This window comes from Lynx rufus, unplaced genomic scaffold (genome assembly GCF_022079265.1).
Source record: "Lynx rufus isolate CCGP_SWC_20201006 ecotype Redwood Valley unplaced genomic scaffold, mLynRuf1.p SCAF_12, whole genome shotgun sequence".
Lineage (NCBI taxonomy): Eukaryota > Metazoa > Chordata > Mammalia > Carnivora > Felidae > Lynx > Lynx rufus.
In genome coordinates this window covers 49,766,393-49,784,856 of record NW_025814826.1, presented here as the reverse complement: position 1 = coordinate 49,784,856, position 18,464 = coordinate 49,766,393, and the positions used below count along the sequence as shown (strand labels likewise).

The 18,464-nt window shown below is 41.3% G+C and overlaps 1 protein-coding gene across 1 annotated transcript in view; it reads left to right on the top strand.

Annotated features, from left to right (window-relative positions):
* Window positions 1–18,464, top strand: part of SNTB1 (syntrophin beta 1) — a 236,364-nt gene that overhangs the window by 92,210 nt on the left and 125,690 nt on the right. The window contains exon 2 of the mRNA XM_047074137.1: window positions 8,048–8,264. Within this exon, the coding sequence (XP_046930093.1) occupies window positions 8,048–8,264 (217 nt within the window). The remainder of the gene's footprint in view (window positions 1–8,047; window positions 8,265–18,464) is intronic.

Sequence of the window (18,464 nt, the reverse complement as noted above, 5' to 3'; positions counted from 1 at the left end):
TCTCAACACAGACTTATTGTCACATTTGTTGGAAGCCTGTAGAGTTTGGTAGGAAGTCAGAAGATACGTCTACCTAAGGACTAAAAATGTGGCACATATTTTAACAGGGCTATTTGCTGGTGGAGACACAACAGCAAGATGAGGTAAGAAAAAAAAAATTCTTTTATGTTGTCAGAAGAGTTAACTTCCTAAGGAATTATAGAATGTTTGAAGGTGAAGAAAATGAGGTCCAGCAGGGGAAGTGACTCTCCCACTTGCCCAGGGCTAGACAGCTAGTTAGGGGCAGAGCTCGTCCCCAACTCCCACGTCCACCTCACCACTCCACCTCCCGAGAGCTTAGCTGTACCCTCCAAGAAGCTTGTGTTACTTCTTTCCCCGTTTCTTGGCTTTTCTGGAAATATTGATGATCTCCCTCTGCTTCTTTCCTAAGATGACCTAGGAAAATGCCATTAAGGAAAAGTCTTATATTGCATTTTGTCAGCAAATCCCACTGTCACTAACCTGGCCCCAACCTGAAAGTTTCACTCGTGGCCCTAACACCCAGATTTCTTGCCTCCAGCTGGTCCCCTTTCCCCTTAACCACATTAGAAAAATGCACGTTTTGTGTTCACGGCCCTCAGACTAATGAAATATTTCTTTTCCTTCCTGTAATCTGGAAATTTTTTTTTTTTTTTTTGGTTTTTGTTGTTATTTTTAAGAAGGCGAGTTGCACATATCAGAGGGATTTGCTGGCTCCTCAGAAACCAGCCTAGTAGGAGAGCTGATTGGATTTGCCTAGAGCATTTCCTCATTAGTAGCCTGTGTGTGCTTTTCCTTTCAAATGTCATCTGGCCGCCTCAACAAAGATGTAATTGTGGCAACTTGGGGCCTTCGCAAACTTGGGCTTCACGGAAGGTTCTTTTGAAATCTTCACAACTGCTCGTCCTTGAGATGACAAACCAGAAACATATTGAAAGTGACTTGGTGGATTATTGGTTCGAAGACCACTCCTTCCTGCTCTCCTCCCCTTTTTTCACAAGTGAAGATTGGAATTTTAATTGCTCAACCATAGTTTTTAATTCATGATGCCCAGAACGGGCAGGTTTATTAATTAGTTCTGATTATGAGGCACCCCAAACTGGGGCCTGGCTGCTTCTTGATCGGTTTCAACAGCTCTTTGCCTGAAATTACTGTCTTGTAAGCACATGGAGGTGTAATTATGCAGACACTAGCTGTTCAGTTCTGCCAGGTTAAACCCTCTATTATGCATACATATTACAGTGTCTTAAAAGGCATTTATTGAAATGCCATAGTTTAATAGTTTAGGCTTACAAAATCAAGCTCTCTTATGTTACAGGCAATAGCCACTTAATTGGATGTTTTCTCCCAGTGCATAAAAATGTTGGCTTAAATACACACACATTCAATTAATAATAAAAAAAAAAGTGTGAGAAACAGTAATACTTTGTAGTTAAAAGCAAGAACTGTGGAGCCAGGCTGCTTGGATTTGACTCATGCTTCTGCCTTTTCCAGCACTATAATTTGGGGATATGACTTAACCCTTTTCCATCACTGCATCTTTGGTAAAATGAGGATGTTCGAACAGCTTGTATCATAGAATGGTTGTGAGGTTCTAACGAGTTAGTACACAAAAAACACTTCGCAGAGTTCATGAGATCTAGTCATTGTGATTTTTAGTGCTCTCTCCAACCCATTTATTTGTACTTCTGTGTTATAAAACCTAGTTGTGATGAGCTGACAGAATTAGGGATAGCTTTGTGTGGTAGAAACTGAAAGTTTCCCTTCGTATCTATTCTCTTCTTCTTCCACAATAATGGCCTCTCCTCCTCACTTTTTAACTGGATGGGCACCAAGTTACCCAGAGTTAAGAGTAAAATTTCTTTTCCCTCTAGAAATGGCCATGTGGCTAAATTCTGGTAGATGGTTTGTAAGCAGATATAATGAATTGACCTCTGAAAAGTGTTCTTAAAGGAGGAAGCATGGTGTGTCCTCTTCTTCTTTCTTCCTGCTGATGGAAATTTGGTTCATACGACTGGAACTCAAGCAGCCATATTGGATTAACAGATGACAGGCTAGAGATGCAGAAGAGGAAGGGGGCATAGGACTGAGCCCCTCACAACTCCAGGGAGCAAAGCCGCCCTGGCAGCCCTTTTCTTTTGCTGTGGATTTTTAGTAAAAGAAAAACAGACCTCTATATCATTCAGTACGCTATAATTTGGAACACCTGTTGCAGTCAGATATAGTCTTTGGGAAACACTTCACCCTCCTGAATTAGACCACTCTCTCATTATTTTGACTGCAATGTGTAGAAATCTCAGGAGGCCAAGGCACAAAAAAAACATGAAAAGGTTTCACATACACTTTCTTTTCTGTTAGAGGCACTCTTTTACCACACCCAGGCATGGCCACGTCGTTCTTACTGTCTGCTTGAGGAGAGAAGGGACTTAGCCTCAGGCCTCAATTGGTGATTGGAGGGGAACTGCTTGACAGTAGAATTATGCACACAACTGATGACCAAGTCTTGTAGCAAGAAGGGATATTCTGATACTTTTACTACTCCTTCTGGACCAAAAATTGTGGGCCCTTGGAGAAATACAGTGGCAATTTTCTGTTGCTTTCTTTGTTATATACAGAAACAAGTTTCTCCATTTTCTCTTTTCTACACATATCAACAAGAAGCAAGATTCATGAACAAAGGGGCTTTACTCAGGGAGGCGTTGATGTTACCTGTTCTTTCTCAGGACAGATGTGGAAACAGTTCAGTGATTTCAGTATACCTTGTTCAGGAACAGTGATGATAATCTGTTTTCATTTTGTTTTGTTTTGTTTTTTTCCCCCTTGAAATTGAAAACTTGTTTTCTGATGGTTCCAGAGATCTCTGGACTCATTTAGGGATTCTACTGAGCTCTCCTCCCAAAACTAGTGAAAAGGGGAGGTGATATCTAAGGCTTTCAGAAGAAACATAGTGTGCCTGAGGTAGAAAGCAGGAGGATCCTTTATTTCTGTTTCGCTTCACTGGGGAAGAGCCCTGGTGTTGTTCATCAAAACTAAGTCAGGTTTCTTGCAGTCATGGATTGCCGTCTTTCCTTCAGGAAAATCCTTAGCCTCTGCCACATTCTGTCTACCCTTTCCTTCTGGGGCTCCAGTTAGACATACATTAGACCTTCTCACTTCATCTTCCACTTCTCTATTCCATGTTTTCCATTTTTTAAATACCTTTGTGCTACATTCTGTATGACTTCTTCTGATTTACAAGTCACTCACTAATTCCTTCTTTTGATATGTCTACCTATTGAAGTTTTAATTCTGGTTTATTATTATAATTATGAATTATGTAGCAATAATTATTATTACCGATACTGCGACTACTAGATATTTCTTTTGGTTATTTTACCAACTGTTAGGTCACTTTTTAAATTTTTTTTTTTTTACATTTTATTTATTTTTGATAGAGAGAGAGAGAGAGAGAGAGAGAGAGAGAGAGAGCATGAATGGGGGACGGGCAGAGAGAGAGGGAGACAGAATCTGAAGCAGGCTCCAGGCTCCGAGCTCTTAACACAGAGCCTGACGCAGGGCTTGAACCCACAAACTGCGAGATCATGACCTGAGCCGAAGTCGGACGCTCAACTGACTGAGCCACCCAGGCGCCCCTGTTAGGTCACTTTTTAAAAATACTCTCTGGAAGATTCTCTCGGGCTTTTCATTTGCTTCTATACACACGGTAAACATATCTGTTGCTTTGTCTTCTGTGTTGGGACTGTCACTGCTGTCAGTTATTTTTACTAGTTCTTGCTCATGCTACCTTGTTTCCCTATGTGTAAGTTTTCTTAGATTTTATGCTGTTCATTGCCCTTGAAAGTGATTCACAGGGATTCCTCAAAGCCTAGGATGAAATTGCCTTCCTCCAGAAAGGATTTGCCATTGATTTTGCCAGTTCCCTAGAGACTTGTCTAGCTTGGGACCTACTTAGACCAGGTTTAAGATTTAACACAAGAATTCATGTCATCTACTCAATTCTTTGCTTCCCCCTTTTCTAGGCTTACATTTCTTTTAAATAGGGACACTTTTTTTTAAATAATCACTCATGGACAGTATAGTCCTCAGCACATAATAAATCACTGATGCATTTTGGCTGAATGAATAAGTTATCATACCTACTTTCTTAATTTCTCTGTCTTTATTTTCAGCTGGTCAGTTAAAAGGATTACTGTTTTGGGATATCATTTGCAATGGGGTGTCATTTCGTCAAGATGTTGGTTGCTATGTCTTCTCTCCGTCATAAATTCCTCAAGCTCTGTGCTGCACAGGAAGTGGTTACTTGGTAAATATTTGCTTCTGGGCTAAGACTTGCCATACTCCCCGTGCTTCTGCCCGTGAGTGAATCAAACCACAAATTTCTGAGACTCCTTGCACTTTCCATGGATATTTTGAGTATTGCTCAGGATATCTCTGGCAGCAACTCCCTATGGCTCTGTAATTAGTCGATCTACCTCTGATTTCTTTTCTCTTTAGTACACCTGATCATCCTTTGCTGTCTGTAGCTAACTTCTGATTCTGTCATTCCCTCACTCATAGACCAATACCACCATGGCTATCACCACTGCCTATGGAATGAAGTCCAAACCTAGTAGCTTGTCATTTTGCCTTTTTTGTCTAGGTGGGGTAGCCAGATTCCATGAAAGAATGTGATCTCTGGGAAGTCAAACTCCAGCTCCACTACTTACCAGCCACATAAGTGAAACTTCCATGCATTGTCGTGCTGATGTATAAAATAATATTAGCCTTGTAAGGGATAACATATGTAAAGTTCCTAGTGTCCATCAGAATAAGAATAGTTCTACAGAACATTTCTTTCTAGTAGGGTCTGAAAAGAATAGCAATTTATTTTCTTATTGCTTATGGATACATGGACACTCAAACAATGAAAGACCCCTTGCCCATTTTTTCTCTGGATCTTGGTTACCTTATAAATAGGGTGGTGCCTTGGGGCACCTGGGTGGCTCAGTCAGTTAAGCTTCCAACTTCGGCTCAGGTCATGATCTCATGATTCATGAGTTCGGGCCCCATGTTGGGCTCTGTTGATAGCTCGGAGCCTGGAGCCTGCTTCGGATTCTGTCTCCCTCTCTCTCTCTGCCCCCTCCCCCACTTGTACTCTGTCTCTGTCTGTCTCTCTCTCTCAAAAATAAGTAAACCTTTAAAAAATTTTTAAAAGTAAATAAGGTTGTGCTTAAAGGCAGGAAGGTATATAAAACATCTGGTTCCATACTTAGCACATCTTTAGGTATAGAATAAGTGTTCTTTCTTTATTCCCCTTCAAACTGAGGCAACTTTCCTTTCCTATGTGATTTAAATACAAAGTGTAAGTCAGAGTGCACTATGTAAAAGAAGGATTGTTATTCCTGTCTCCACTCTCTGAAGTCCTATCTTCCCTTTAAAGCCAAGTTCAGTTGACATCTATTCCATGAAGCATCTCTGGATTCTCACTTCTACAACACTCATTTCCTACTCCAGCCAGAAGCATAATAATGCAACCAAAGGAGAACCTTCAAACCATCTCAGCTATATTTGAATTTCCTGTTTATCAACAAGTATGATTCTATACAAAGCTAAGCTGTGTTCTAGCTCCTACCAAAACATTTTTAGAGATTAAAAAAAATTCAGTGTCTTCAAAACCGGTCTGTTCATTCTGGCTTTGGACAGCTTAAATCTGTCCCCTTAGATTTTCTGCATTTGTACTTAGTTATGTTTGTGTTCCCTTTTAAGTATATTGCCCACAAATAAACAATATGCCTTAAAATACACTGTCCATGAATGCCCTTTCTTCTTCTGTGACTGCAGCCTGTGCTACCAGATTTGTGGTGACCGTGGAGCTGTTTTCTCCTAACTGCACTTATATTCAGTGAAAACCCTGAAATCTCCTTTTCAAATATGTGTTGGTATTAAATGACATCTCTGTCTTGAATTAGTATGGCTATTTTTGATACCTATGACTGAGTTCCCCAATCCCTGCCCATATTGCATGCACCTCGGTGTGTTTGGCCTGCTTATTAAATTGCTATGAACCTAACTTGTCACTCATGCTCCTAGATGCAGTTTCCTTGTGAGTTTTTTCAACATACTTTATTCCTGTTCTAACACTCAGCTCATTCTGTTTTGTGTGCCATTTATGCACTTGTGTTGTATCACTGTCTTGGGTGGGGCTCCTGAGAAGCAGAGCCTCAGTCTGGGGGATGAGGCAGCAACTTTGTAGCTTCCCAGACTTGGTGGCTTCTGTTGGTTTAACAGCTGTTTTCCAGAGCAGGCCGGCAGCTAAGAGTTGTTCTCAACGAACTCAGGCAGCTAGGAAATACATGCTCAGACTGGTGGAAAGGATCTGATGGGACCCAGCAGCATCCACTATAGTCACCTATGGTTTTAAACTCTTTAGTAGGAAACTGTCTATTGTTTATTTTTGCAGTCTCTGTAAACCTGGCCCCATGTCTTGCATGGTAAAGGCATTAGTTTGTGGACTTGAATCATCAACGATCTGGAGTAAATATCCTCTAGTTTGTACCCATTCCAGTCCATTACCATTTGTAAAATCAGATACCGGTAAGGAACTTCGCCAATCCCGCCCTCCCCGCCACAGAGGAGCACAGAAGCAGACTGTGCGAGTGATAGAGGGAAAGATATGGATGTTTATGTTGCATTGTTCCAAGAAGCTAGCTGCCCTGTCAATTCAGAAGCTGTATATGGACCAAATGTTTAAATTCGGAATAGGCAAAAAAAAAAACCTTCTTTTTTTAAAAATATTTTTTTTTATTTTGGGAGAGAGAGAGAGAGCGTGAGCATGAGCAGGGGAGAGGCTGGGAGAGAGGAAGAGAGAGAATCCCAAGCAGACTCTGTGCCTTCAGTGCAGACCCCAGTGTGGAGCTCGAACTCACAAACCACGAGATCATGACCTGAGCAGAAATCAAGAGTCAGACCTTAACCAGCTGAGCCACCCAGACACCTTGGCAAATAGCTTATTAAGACCAAGGAAACACATCGAAGCGCAGGATTTCAGTCTATTCCACTCAGCTTTTGAACTATTTATGTTTTTTTTTTATAATTTCACAAAAGTAATATGTACATATTGGCTAAACATAAAAATGGTATAAAAGAGTGATAAATGAATAGTAAAGTCTACTCTTCGTCAGCTTGGCTTTTATTTCCACTCCCAAGAGCTAACTGCTGTTAACATTTTCTTATGTTTCTATCCAGAAATAGTTATATATATATAACTTATATATATATATGCCTATGTATTTACGATTTTTATGCAAAAGATTAAAGTATATGTACTTCTGTCTAACATTTTTTAAACTAATAATAGATCTTATAGATCTTTCTACAACACATCTATAGCTATATCTCATTATATATCTCATTAAAATGACTGTACAACTGTCTTACAGTTTATTATTTTTCTTATAGACATTTAGGTTGGTCCTAGTTTTCAGCTCCTTCAGAAGGTATTTTTGCTCTTACAAATTTTTTTTCAATTGCAAAATAAGTATCCTTTTATGTAAGATTTTTTTTTTTTTTTGCATACTGTATGTGCTTAGTGGTATTAAATTGAAAATCCTATTCTTGCTTCTGCACAGAAAAATGATGCCGTGGATAGAGAATGTGGCTACCAAATTCCCAACTTCTATATTGAACAGTCATGTGCCTTTAAGCCTAAGTTATGCTTTCTCCTTCTCTGCCCATTTGTCTTTCAGCCTCTTCCCCAGAATGCAACTTATAATCAGAAAAGATAAAAGTTGTCATAGTTGAAAAAAGCTGAAAGTAATTCTCAAGTTCAGGTCGTCGTAATAGCAAGTTCTAAAAACCACTTTGGTATAGAATTTAAATAACAGAAAAACTATTTTGAGAAGCCCAGAAGTTGTGGATCTTGCTTAGAGTTTAAGAGGTTCAGTATTAAGACCTCATCTAATGCAAGTTTTGAAAAACTCAATCAGACCTTCCAGAAATCCAGCCTGATGTACTTAAAAACTCTGTTGTCTTTTTTTTTTTTTTTTTGCAGTGAAGTACATGCGAGAAGCCACACCCTATGTGAAGAAAGGCTCCCCAGTATCTGAGATCGGCTGGGAAACACCTCCACCAGAATCGCCTCGGTTAGGGGGCGGCTCCTCAGACCCTCTGTCCTCGCAGCCCTTCTCCTTCCACAGAGATCGGAAAAGCATCCCCCTCAAGATGTGTTATGTCACTCGGAGTATGGCCTCGGCTGACCCTGAGAACAGGTAAAGAGGGCCAGGGATCTCCTCTGACATTGCTAGGCCTGTGTCTGTGTTCTGAAAACACTCAAAGGTTTCCAAAGAATAGCCTGAAAGGGCCCCACAGAGATAATGTTGTGTGTTCAAGCCAGGGCTCCCTCATTCCCTTCCTTTCTTTTATCTTCGTGAGAAATCTGTGTACTGAGCTTTGGTTCTGGAAAGAGTTGAATTGGAGTCAAGATCCTAAGTGTCTTTTCTGGGCCTCCCATTGCTAGTTTATGTGACTTTGGGCAAGTTTCTTAAACCAATAAATCTCAGTTTTGTCATCTGCAAAATGGGAATAATTGAAATAGATACCTCGCTGAGTTGGAAATCTACATGAAGTGCTTACGGCAGGAAAACCTTCCTGAATATAAGCTATAATAATATTTATTATTATTTAAAATTTTCTTTAAGTTTATATATTTTTGAGAAAGAGGGAGCATGAGTGGGGAAGGGGCAGAGAGAGAGACACACACAGAATCTGAAGCAGGCTCCAGGGTCTGCGCTGTCAGCATAGAACCCAACACAGGGCTTGAACTCATGAACCGTGAGATCATGACCTGAGCCAAAGTCGGACATTTAACCAACTGATCCACCCAGGCGCCCCGATAATGATATTCATTATAATGTCAGGTAGTAGCAAGCACATCAGCCCCCTCTGGGCCTCAGTGTCCTCAACTGTGTACTTGGAAGTTTCGATGGGAGGATCCTTAATGCAATTTTCTGCTCTAAACTTCTCTTTATGCTTAAGAGACAAAAAGGGAGTGGCTTTGATACAACCCTGGAGTGCTATTTCTCAAAGTCTGTACACGATTTCTCAGGCCTCGGGATAGATATATCACCCAATCCATGGAAATTATAAGGAGTCCAGGAAGACCAGCAAATATGGGGGTCCCTGTTCCCCCAGACATCTTACTTTAACTCATCTGAACAGACAACATCTACCTGGGAGGAAAATAACAGACATGTAGAGGAGAGGGAGAGGAATGGAGCCAGTCAACGGGGAATCTTGGTGACCTTGGCAGACACATCCAAATGCTAAAAATAGGGACAGCTCTAGTGGCCCTTGTGTGTAACATGTGTGGGACAGCTGCCGCCTACGTGAGTGGGATGTATTTGGCTAGGCTCTGAGTTGCTGATGGGGAAGAGCCAAAGGGAATAGGGATAGGGAGGAAGTTGCCTCCTCAGCTTAGAGCTCAAAGCTTTTTTCGTTCCCTTCCTAATAAGCTCACTCTAAAGAAGCTGCTAGCCTCTCTCACTCCAGCAGCTGGAGGATCCACCCTGCTCCCCCCACTCCTCCCATGCCGGTTCTGTCTGCCCAGGGATCAGAGCAGCGGTTGTAGGAGAGAGTGGGAAGTATCAGCCAAAGAGGAGTTGGAGCAGGCAGACTGGCAAGGAGGCAGAATTCTTCCATTCCTCCATGAGCCGCTCTAACCTGTTCTGTTTTGTCCCCTTCAATTTCTGCTGCTTTCCCTGGGCCTTCAGTTGATGCCCTGGTTACTCTGCGTTTGATCTTTCCTGGTCTCTTAGCTACCAAATCAGACGGACAAGTCCTTTCTGCCAGGAGTCTGATGTCTAAGGTGTTAGATCCGGTGAACTCATAGTTTATGGAGTGCCTATCTTGTGCTGGGCGTTACGCTAATTTACTTCAGACCAGAGACTGCAAAGTCGCAGCCTCTAGGCGTACCCAGACGACAAATATGATCCGTCTAGTGTGTTCAAGAAATCCGAACTACTTCCCACGTTGAATCATTGGGAAATTTCACATTGAAAAGCCAGATCTCTGCTTTCCTAGAAAAATGGATAGATCTGGGGAAATTATTAGGCCCACGTTGCTGCAGGCAGGTTTCCAATCTGCGGGAGCCTGGGTGAGGCTTCTCCTTGTATAAGGGAATGAATTCCCCTCAGCACTCCTATTGCCACACACTTGGGGGATTCCATTAGTTATCTGCCTGGTACTTAAAACTGTAACCCTCCTTAGTCCTCTAAATAGCCCTCTGAGTTTCTCTCATTGTCCTCATCCTGTAGATGAAAACTGAGGCTCAGTTCTTATAGAAGTTCCAGGCATCATATGGCTAATACACAGTTTTGCTGGGTTTTGAATGCAAGCCTACAGTGTGGGTGACAGTGTCAGATTGCCGTTACCAGAAAAATGCAGAGACGAGAAAATGTGGAATATCGTAGGAGGGATTCATGCCTGGGGAGAGAGCTTAAGTAGATGATTTCTAGGGTTCATTCCAGCTGTGGTCTATATACTGTAACTTCCTCCTAAGGCACCAAATTCTATTGTAAAGAATATTTTGGGACACATCGGGCCTTAGTTCAAACACTGGAGACTTCATATGTCAAGCCAGAAGAGGGAATACATCTTTAAACTTTTATATCAGTGGTCTTCAATCCACCATTGGTGAGGTGGTGTGGGAGAGCCTATCCTGCTAGGGTATGAGAACCACAGGGCAGGACTGAAAATGAGAATCCAGCTAAGCCAGAGGGTCCAGGAGGAGACTTCGTCCAGACAGACCCAGAACTGCTAATAATGAGATTGACCTTTCACAATGTATATGTATATCAAATCACCGTGCTACACACTTTAAATACCTTAAAATTTTGTCAGTTATACCTCAACAAAGCTGGGGGGAGAAAGATTATGGTTTTAGGTGAATCTTGACCCTGGTAGAGGAAGAGAAGAAAAGAAAAAGGAAAAAATATTTAATGGAACTCTGGTTACATGCTGGGCAGAGTATAATGTACTAGTCAGAAATGTAGACTCAACTCCGTGCTGAACACAAGACACACCTAACACGAAGTGATTTTAAAAGGCAAAAAGCAAAGAGGTGGGTAAAGCGTACAAGGCAAATATAAACTAACAGCAATGACAGCAAAAAGTACCACTTTTGATCTTGATATATGACAGGGTAAGATGCAGACTGAAAACACAAAACAGGACAAAGAACTGGTTGAGGCTGAAGACCGGGGTTCACAAGGAACATTCAACAGTTGTGGATGCACCCCAAATAACACAGCAGTGGCCTCTGTAGAAGATGCAAGAAGAAATCGAAATGTACTATTAGGTAATTCAACATGCCACTCTCGGTCCAAGATAGGGCAAGTAGACAAAAGATCAGTAAAGATCTAAAAGACCCAAACAACGTCATTAACAAGGGAGATCTGGATACATCACAAACTTTGTACACTGATAACAAAGAACACACTTCCCTTTGCTAAATGTAGAAAATCCCATTTTCTAAATGCAGATAGAACATTGACAAAATTAACTATAGATTAGCTCACAAAAAGTGCAATAAACTCCTTGAGGTAGGAATATTCTAAACGACATTCTCTGATGTCAGTGGAGTAAAAGTGGAAAACAAATTGCAAAATCGAAGTGCAGAAAACCTTTCTTCTTGGATTTTTAAAAGCTGTGAAGTAACTCCTGGGTGAAAGGGGAAATAGGAACTGAGATGGTAGCCTTTCTGAGAAAATGAAAATAATGCATATGTTAAACATAAAAGAGAAAGGGAGAGTCTAGTTCAACCTTGGAATGTGTGGATTTCAGCAAGTATCTCATTCAATCTAATAACAACTCTCAGTAGTAGGTCCTCTAATCTCTATTTCGTAAACAGTGAAATGTAGTTCAGAAGTGAGAGTTGAAGCAAACCGTAGATCTGAGGTTCCAACACGAAGCCCAGCTTCTTAATCACGATAACCCATTGCCTGTGACTCCAGCACCTGGCAGAACAGCTCACTTGAACTGTACGTGCAATGGCCAGGACTCAATGGGCTCCTGGATGCTGAGGCTTGAGAACTGATGACAGGTGCCACAGCAGCTTGGGACTAATCCCCTTGGTTGGTGATGCACAGCTACTTATAGTTTGCATTAAAAACTCTAATGTTCAATTTCTCAAATAGAAAAAGCCGTAGAACAGCAGGCAGGATTGCTGCTCTTTCTGTGGAAAAGGTCACCCAGCAGGCACTGAATCCACAAGAATATGTCACTGCTAGTGGTTGTCAATGATTACAACATTTTTTTAAAAATTTCACTTCATAAATAACTCGTTCGTAAGCTCTTCGCTGCCCTCGTCCAGAGCTACATCCCCAGTCCTCCAGACTATTTGGACATATTCTCTACCGGGTGCTTTGTTTCCAGCTTGCTCCTTCGCTATCCTCCACCATCTACCCTACACCCAGCTAGCCAAGAGAATATGAAACACCCAAAATGTATCCATTTGCTCAAGGTGGCTCCCTGTCACCTTCGCTGATACCAAAACTACTCAGTATTACATAAAAACCTTATGAGGTTCTGGATCTTCCCTAAGTGTCCAGCTCTTCCCATCTCATCCTTTATGCCCCAGCCACCCTTAAATAATTTACTTCCCTGACAACTTCCTAGTCACCTTCTAACACTCAGCACAGGTGAGACACTGGTCCCACTATACCCTGTGCGTAGATCTGTCCATGATGACAGCTTTCATAATGACTTGAGATTTTTTTCTTATGTGCTTACCCAGTTCATAAAGTTATTAAGACCCCTTGAGGTCTGGAACATCCCGTGTTGTCATTTTAATATCCCATCTTTCGAGAACATTGCTTGATACAAAGCAGGCATTCAAAAATATGTGCTATGTATGATAAATGGCATATTCATCTGTCCATTTTTGGTATTCTTTACCTTCTCAAACTTTAAAAAAAAAAAAGCAAACATCTTCCACTAAATAGGCTTGGGAATAAGAGAACAAATAAAAACATGGTTCTATCTTGACAGGCACAGCAAACTTAAATAAACCATAACAACCCATTAACAAAGCCTGTTACTGGGTTGAAAGCAGATGGACCCTTATGGATGGTGTATGAAGCTTTTGTCATGACTATGTGCTCCAGTAATAGACTCCACTGTAGATATTCATGGTTAAATTATGAAGCAATGCATACAGCTTTTTGAAAAACAGTGTGCATTTCTATTTACAGTATACAAGTGAAAAATCCACAGAAGATGCCATTGTAATTTCAAATAGAAGTGCTCCACTCAGCACACAGTGATTCAGAGGGGTATGATCCAATAAGTCCTATAGTAGATGCAGATATATTCTCACAAAGTGCCCTCAGTGATGTTACCACAATCCAGCACCCAAGTTGCAGCCACAGAGGATCAGAAACCTGATTAGTGGCATAGTGACACTGGATCCATCTCCAAGGAGTGGGCTAATATTAACCAAAACAAATGCAATTGTCAAGCAGAAGTAAACACTGAAGTAGGACAGTATGTATGTCCTCCCATTACATACAGGTGGTCTGTATTAGAAGACAAGTATAGAAATAAACAGAGTATCAGAACACCAAGTAACAAAAACAATATGGACTTTCAAGGCAGCCTAAGCAATGCATTCTATGTGAGGAATTCAGTTGTCACCAAGGTTATCAATACAAGAGATGCTAGCAGACCTTAAGGTGTACATTTTAGACAAGGAAGCTGGAAGCCACCCCTTCCGGGATTAGGAGAGCTTTGCCAGAATAGCCATTATGTTAGTTACTGCCTTACTGAGAGCCCCCATGTCCTTTGGGCTGTGCATAAATACTCGGGGCTCCCCTAAGTGGATGCCCCACTCCTCTTCTGTTCACCCAGTCTTATTCCTGATGGGGACCAGAGCAGTGGACTTTGTTTTTGCTTGTTAAATTAAATCAAATTCTAGTCCTGGCTCTCCAAAGTGGCTCCCATATCCCTTTGTTGTGAGTTTTAGGTGATCCCAAGTACTTTAGTTACACATTTGGAAACACAAGTTCTTTTGGTGACCACCAGACAAGAGTAACCATTTTACTAGTTGAGCCTGATTTCCTACTTTTTCCAGTGTTTGGGGGCACACGATAGCCCCCCTCACCCAAAGCTTATGTAGAGTTCTCAACCATACTCTTCAAACTTGGAATCCTATTGAAAAGGCTCCTCCATTAGGTCAACCAGAGTGAAGATTCATGAGGTTCTACTACCCATCCTGTCTCTATAGTAAATCCTGGCTTGTGAAAAGAGCTTCTCCTCTTAAGAGGCTCATAATATGTGTATTTTCTTGGTTCTGTTTTCTCCACTTTGGTTGGATACACGATGGTGGCCTCATAACAGAAAGTATTGCTAGCACACCACAATTGACAATGCATTTTGGAAACAAAGGGGAAAATGTGAAATAAAGTTACAGTGGCACTATAGTAAGTGGACACATTTTCAAATTAGGCCCAAAAAAGGCCCAAATTAACCACCTGCTAATATCAGTGAGTAAAACTCTGGAGTTGAGGTTAGAAAATGGGAGTTTGGATCTCAGTTCTGTCACTTAGGCCCTTTCATTTTAGATAAATTGCCTAATCTCTCTGATTCCGAGCTTCCTTGTCTATAAAATGTGCTTGCTGACACTGACCACGTATAACTGTTGTAAGGATTTGATACCCCTGTAAGCATCCCCTAATTCCTGGTAGCATAACTGTGCCATAAATGCAGCTTTCAATCAAAATATCCTCGGTCCTGAGCTCCAAGGGAGGGAGGAGTTTTCTTCCCAGCAGAAAGAAATTTCCAGGTCATCTCCTCAGACTGTTGGGGAGAGATTATTTTGTAAGGCATTCTTTCACAGAGGTTTTTAGCCTTCTGGGACTTCTGGCTCTCTGTAGGAAACTCATTCCAGTTTCCCAAGTCATGGGCCCACAGAACCTTAACTATCATGTATATATCAAACTCCCAAGTTTTCAGCACACCCCCCCCCCGCCACTACTGACCTACCTGCCACAACCCCAATACTCACCACTGTTGTTTTCAATGCCTTCCCATCCTTTTTTTTTTTTAATATGGGAGTTTCCTTTTCTTTTTTGCAAGCTCAGTAGTACATTAAAGCCCAAAAAGCAAGCTTTTCTTATTATATCTTATATAATATATCAAGGTTTTCATAGCAGAAGTGTTTCTGAATTTGTATAGACCACCGTGGATCTAGAAACCTCCTCACGTGGCTAAGTTAAACTTTTACCATCATGTATAAAACTAAAGTCAAACAAACAAATAAACCAACAAAAAAACATGAGTATTATCTTTTGGATGATCTACCAGTTTCATTTGAAAGTGTGGACTTCCCTCTACCACCAAGAGCACCATTTTGGTCATGTTTATTCATCTGTCTGTATCTATCTGTTACCTTTGTCTATCTATCTGTCTATCTATTACCTCTATCTACTATAGCCTCTATCACATTATCTATCTATCTATCCATCCATCCATCCATCCATCCATCCATCCATCTATCCTTGCTTTTTACCTAGATAACCCCTACTGAAATATTGTTACTCTGGAAGGGTATGGACAAAAAGAGAGATGACCTTGGTGTTTTTCAACAGTGCTCACATTCTGCTTTTGAGAAATACAGGAAGCGAAACAGATATAGTAATGTTTCAACAGTTTGTTTAAAGGTGGTTGGGAAGGGAAAGTTCAGGGAGGTTGGACTGAATTAGTCAGAGATCTGAAATAGGAAATAAAGTCCTAAACAGTTATGTTATTTTTTTTTTAACGTTTATTTATTTTTGAGACAGAGAGAGACAGAGCATGAACGGGGGAGGGGCAGAGAGAGAGGGAGACACAGAATCGGAAGCAGGCTCCAGGCTCTGAGCCATCAGCCCAGAGCCCGACGCAGGGCTCGAACTCACGGACCGCGAGATCGTGACCTGAGCTCAAGTCGGCCGCTTAACCGACTGAGCCACCCAGGCGCCCCAAGTTATGTTATTTTTTAAGTGTACATAGTTAGGCAAAGCAAGAAGGCTTGCCTTTAGCATCCACAACAGACCTAAGAAAACAGGTAAGACACTCCTTTTTAAAAGTTATTTTAATGAAAGCTTAAATGTTATCAAAATAATAAAAGCAGATAGTTTTCAAAGATTTATTATTAAAAAGCAATGGGTGTTTATCATTCATTTTGAAGCCTATTTGTAAACCATGAGAGAGACTCATGTCTGAGATCTGGGAAATTTTCTCACATTATGTATTTGGTAATGTCCTTCTCCATTTTCTTTGTTCTCTGTCTCTCTGGATCCCCTGTTGGAAAGATGACCTCATAGATTGGTTTTCTAAGTCTGTTTTTTTTTTCTCTATTACTTCAGTCACACTTCTTAAAGTTTATTTCTGTGACCCTTCTCATGAATATATTGTGTTTAAATTTTAGCTATTATATTTTAGCTCTTTATTCTCTGAATGTTCCTTTTTAGTGGAATTTTGTTCTTGTTTTATGGATGCTATATTTTGTCTTAATTCCTGGAGACTGTTAATTAGGTTTGTTTACTTTTCTTTGTGCTCTTTGTTTTTTCTGTTATTTATTTTTTTTTTTTCCGCTTGTTTGTACGGATCTTCATCTAACTTGCTGGAGTTTTCCTCAGATGTTTGGTGATCCTTTGGTATCTGCTCATTTTTTACACTGAGAGACAAAGAAACCTATTGGAACCTTTGTGTGGGGAGGGGGTTTATCAGTTGGTGAGAATTCATGTATGGTTATTATTTGGTGAGTCGGCCTTACTGAGAGATCCCTTCCAGTTCTGCAGATGTTGATGTTTGGAAGTTTCCTCTGGGTCCATTAAGTTACTTAGGACAATTTGCCAGTCCTTGGGTGTGGGTGGTGGTGGGAACACCCAGTTTTCAGCTTTCTGAGAGCCCCACTACTCAGCTTGCACACCTCACATAGGACCCTGTTTCCAGCCCTGCATCACCCCTGCCTCTGTCTCTGATGCTCCCAGCCCCTGCAGGGTATGCAGAGGCAAGGAGCTCACGCTTCTTTGGGATTCTCTCTGTAGCCCATCAGGTTGTAGCATTCTTGGCTCATTCTTTATGTGCAGTCGATTACTGAGTTTCATTGCTGTCTGTCCTTCAGACACATATTGAGCTCTTGCCTCTCATTTTCTGGTGGGCTTATACATATTTTACTGTTTTTCCTTACTGGGATATTTTAAGGGAGAGGAGATGAACATGAATGGCCAAGCCACTGTTTTCCACCCAAAAAACCTTGCATAATTTGCATCTTTGTATACAACAGAGTGCACAAAAGGTTCATTTTAATGAGCTTAAATAACATTTTCATAGCCTTGTTATTTTTAAGAAAATCTGTTTCCTCCATAGATAAACTTGAGTGTTCATCCTAATTATCATATATTTTTAATCTGTTGGAGATGAATTAGTAAGGTTTCCCTGGCAATGGTAAGCTAGTGAAAAAAAGGGAATTTAACTATTTTTGGATAGCCTTGAGGAAAGGAGTTGAGGAGAGTGTTCACCAAGCATGGTTCCATGATTCATCAATACACAATAAGATGAGTTCATTTTAGTTCATTCCTGTACCTCTAAGCACCATTCCAGGAAAAATCTCAGTTTCCCCTCTTCAAAGAGCATTTCAAAAGGTTGAACTTGACCATCTGGGTGCTGAGAGACTTTTGCTAATGTTGACTCTCAATATTTAGGTCTTGATCCTTGGCTCTCAATACATTAATTGAACTCCATTTGGTTTGCAAAAAGCTGCCCCAGGATTTTCCAGCTGAGATAATGAGCCTCTGAAAATAACCCCGTGCTAGAATGCAGGCATCCTCTATTCAAGTGGGCATCACCTGCTGTGGGGATGGGAGAAGGGGGAGAGAGGAGGATTCACAGAGCAGCCCTGCCCTTCTTCCTGAACACATGCATGGACTTTTACTCTCCTCAGTGGAGGATGGTTTCATGGCACGGAGAGCTGCAGATACATTTAGACAACACCTACTTGGACATCCAGGTCCCGTGTCTGTTGACAGGTACTTTCTTTGTTCCAAAACAAAACTAGAACAGGAATTTTCACATTGGTGGTCCATTCGACCTGGTTGAGATGTCTTTCTTTTTCTTATATTTCAATGTTTTAGCAAATAGTTCTGACCATCCAGGGTTTTTGCTAGGTCCTGATCTGCAGCGGTTGCAGGGTTCTTGTCTTGACACAGCTTCTGGTCAGGTAGGGAATGTGTACAAGTAACTGGGCATTCCAAAACAGAACTCTAAAAGGTGATGCAGGTGAGGGGCACCTGGGTGCCTCAGTCGGTTGGGAGTCCGACTTCGGCTCAGGTCATGATCTCACCGCTCATGGGTTTGAACCCTGTGTTGGGCTCTTTGTCTCCCTCTCTGTCTGCTCCTCCCCTGCTCACACTCTGTCTGTCTCTCTCTCTCAA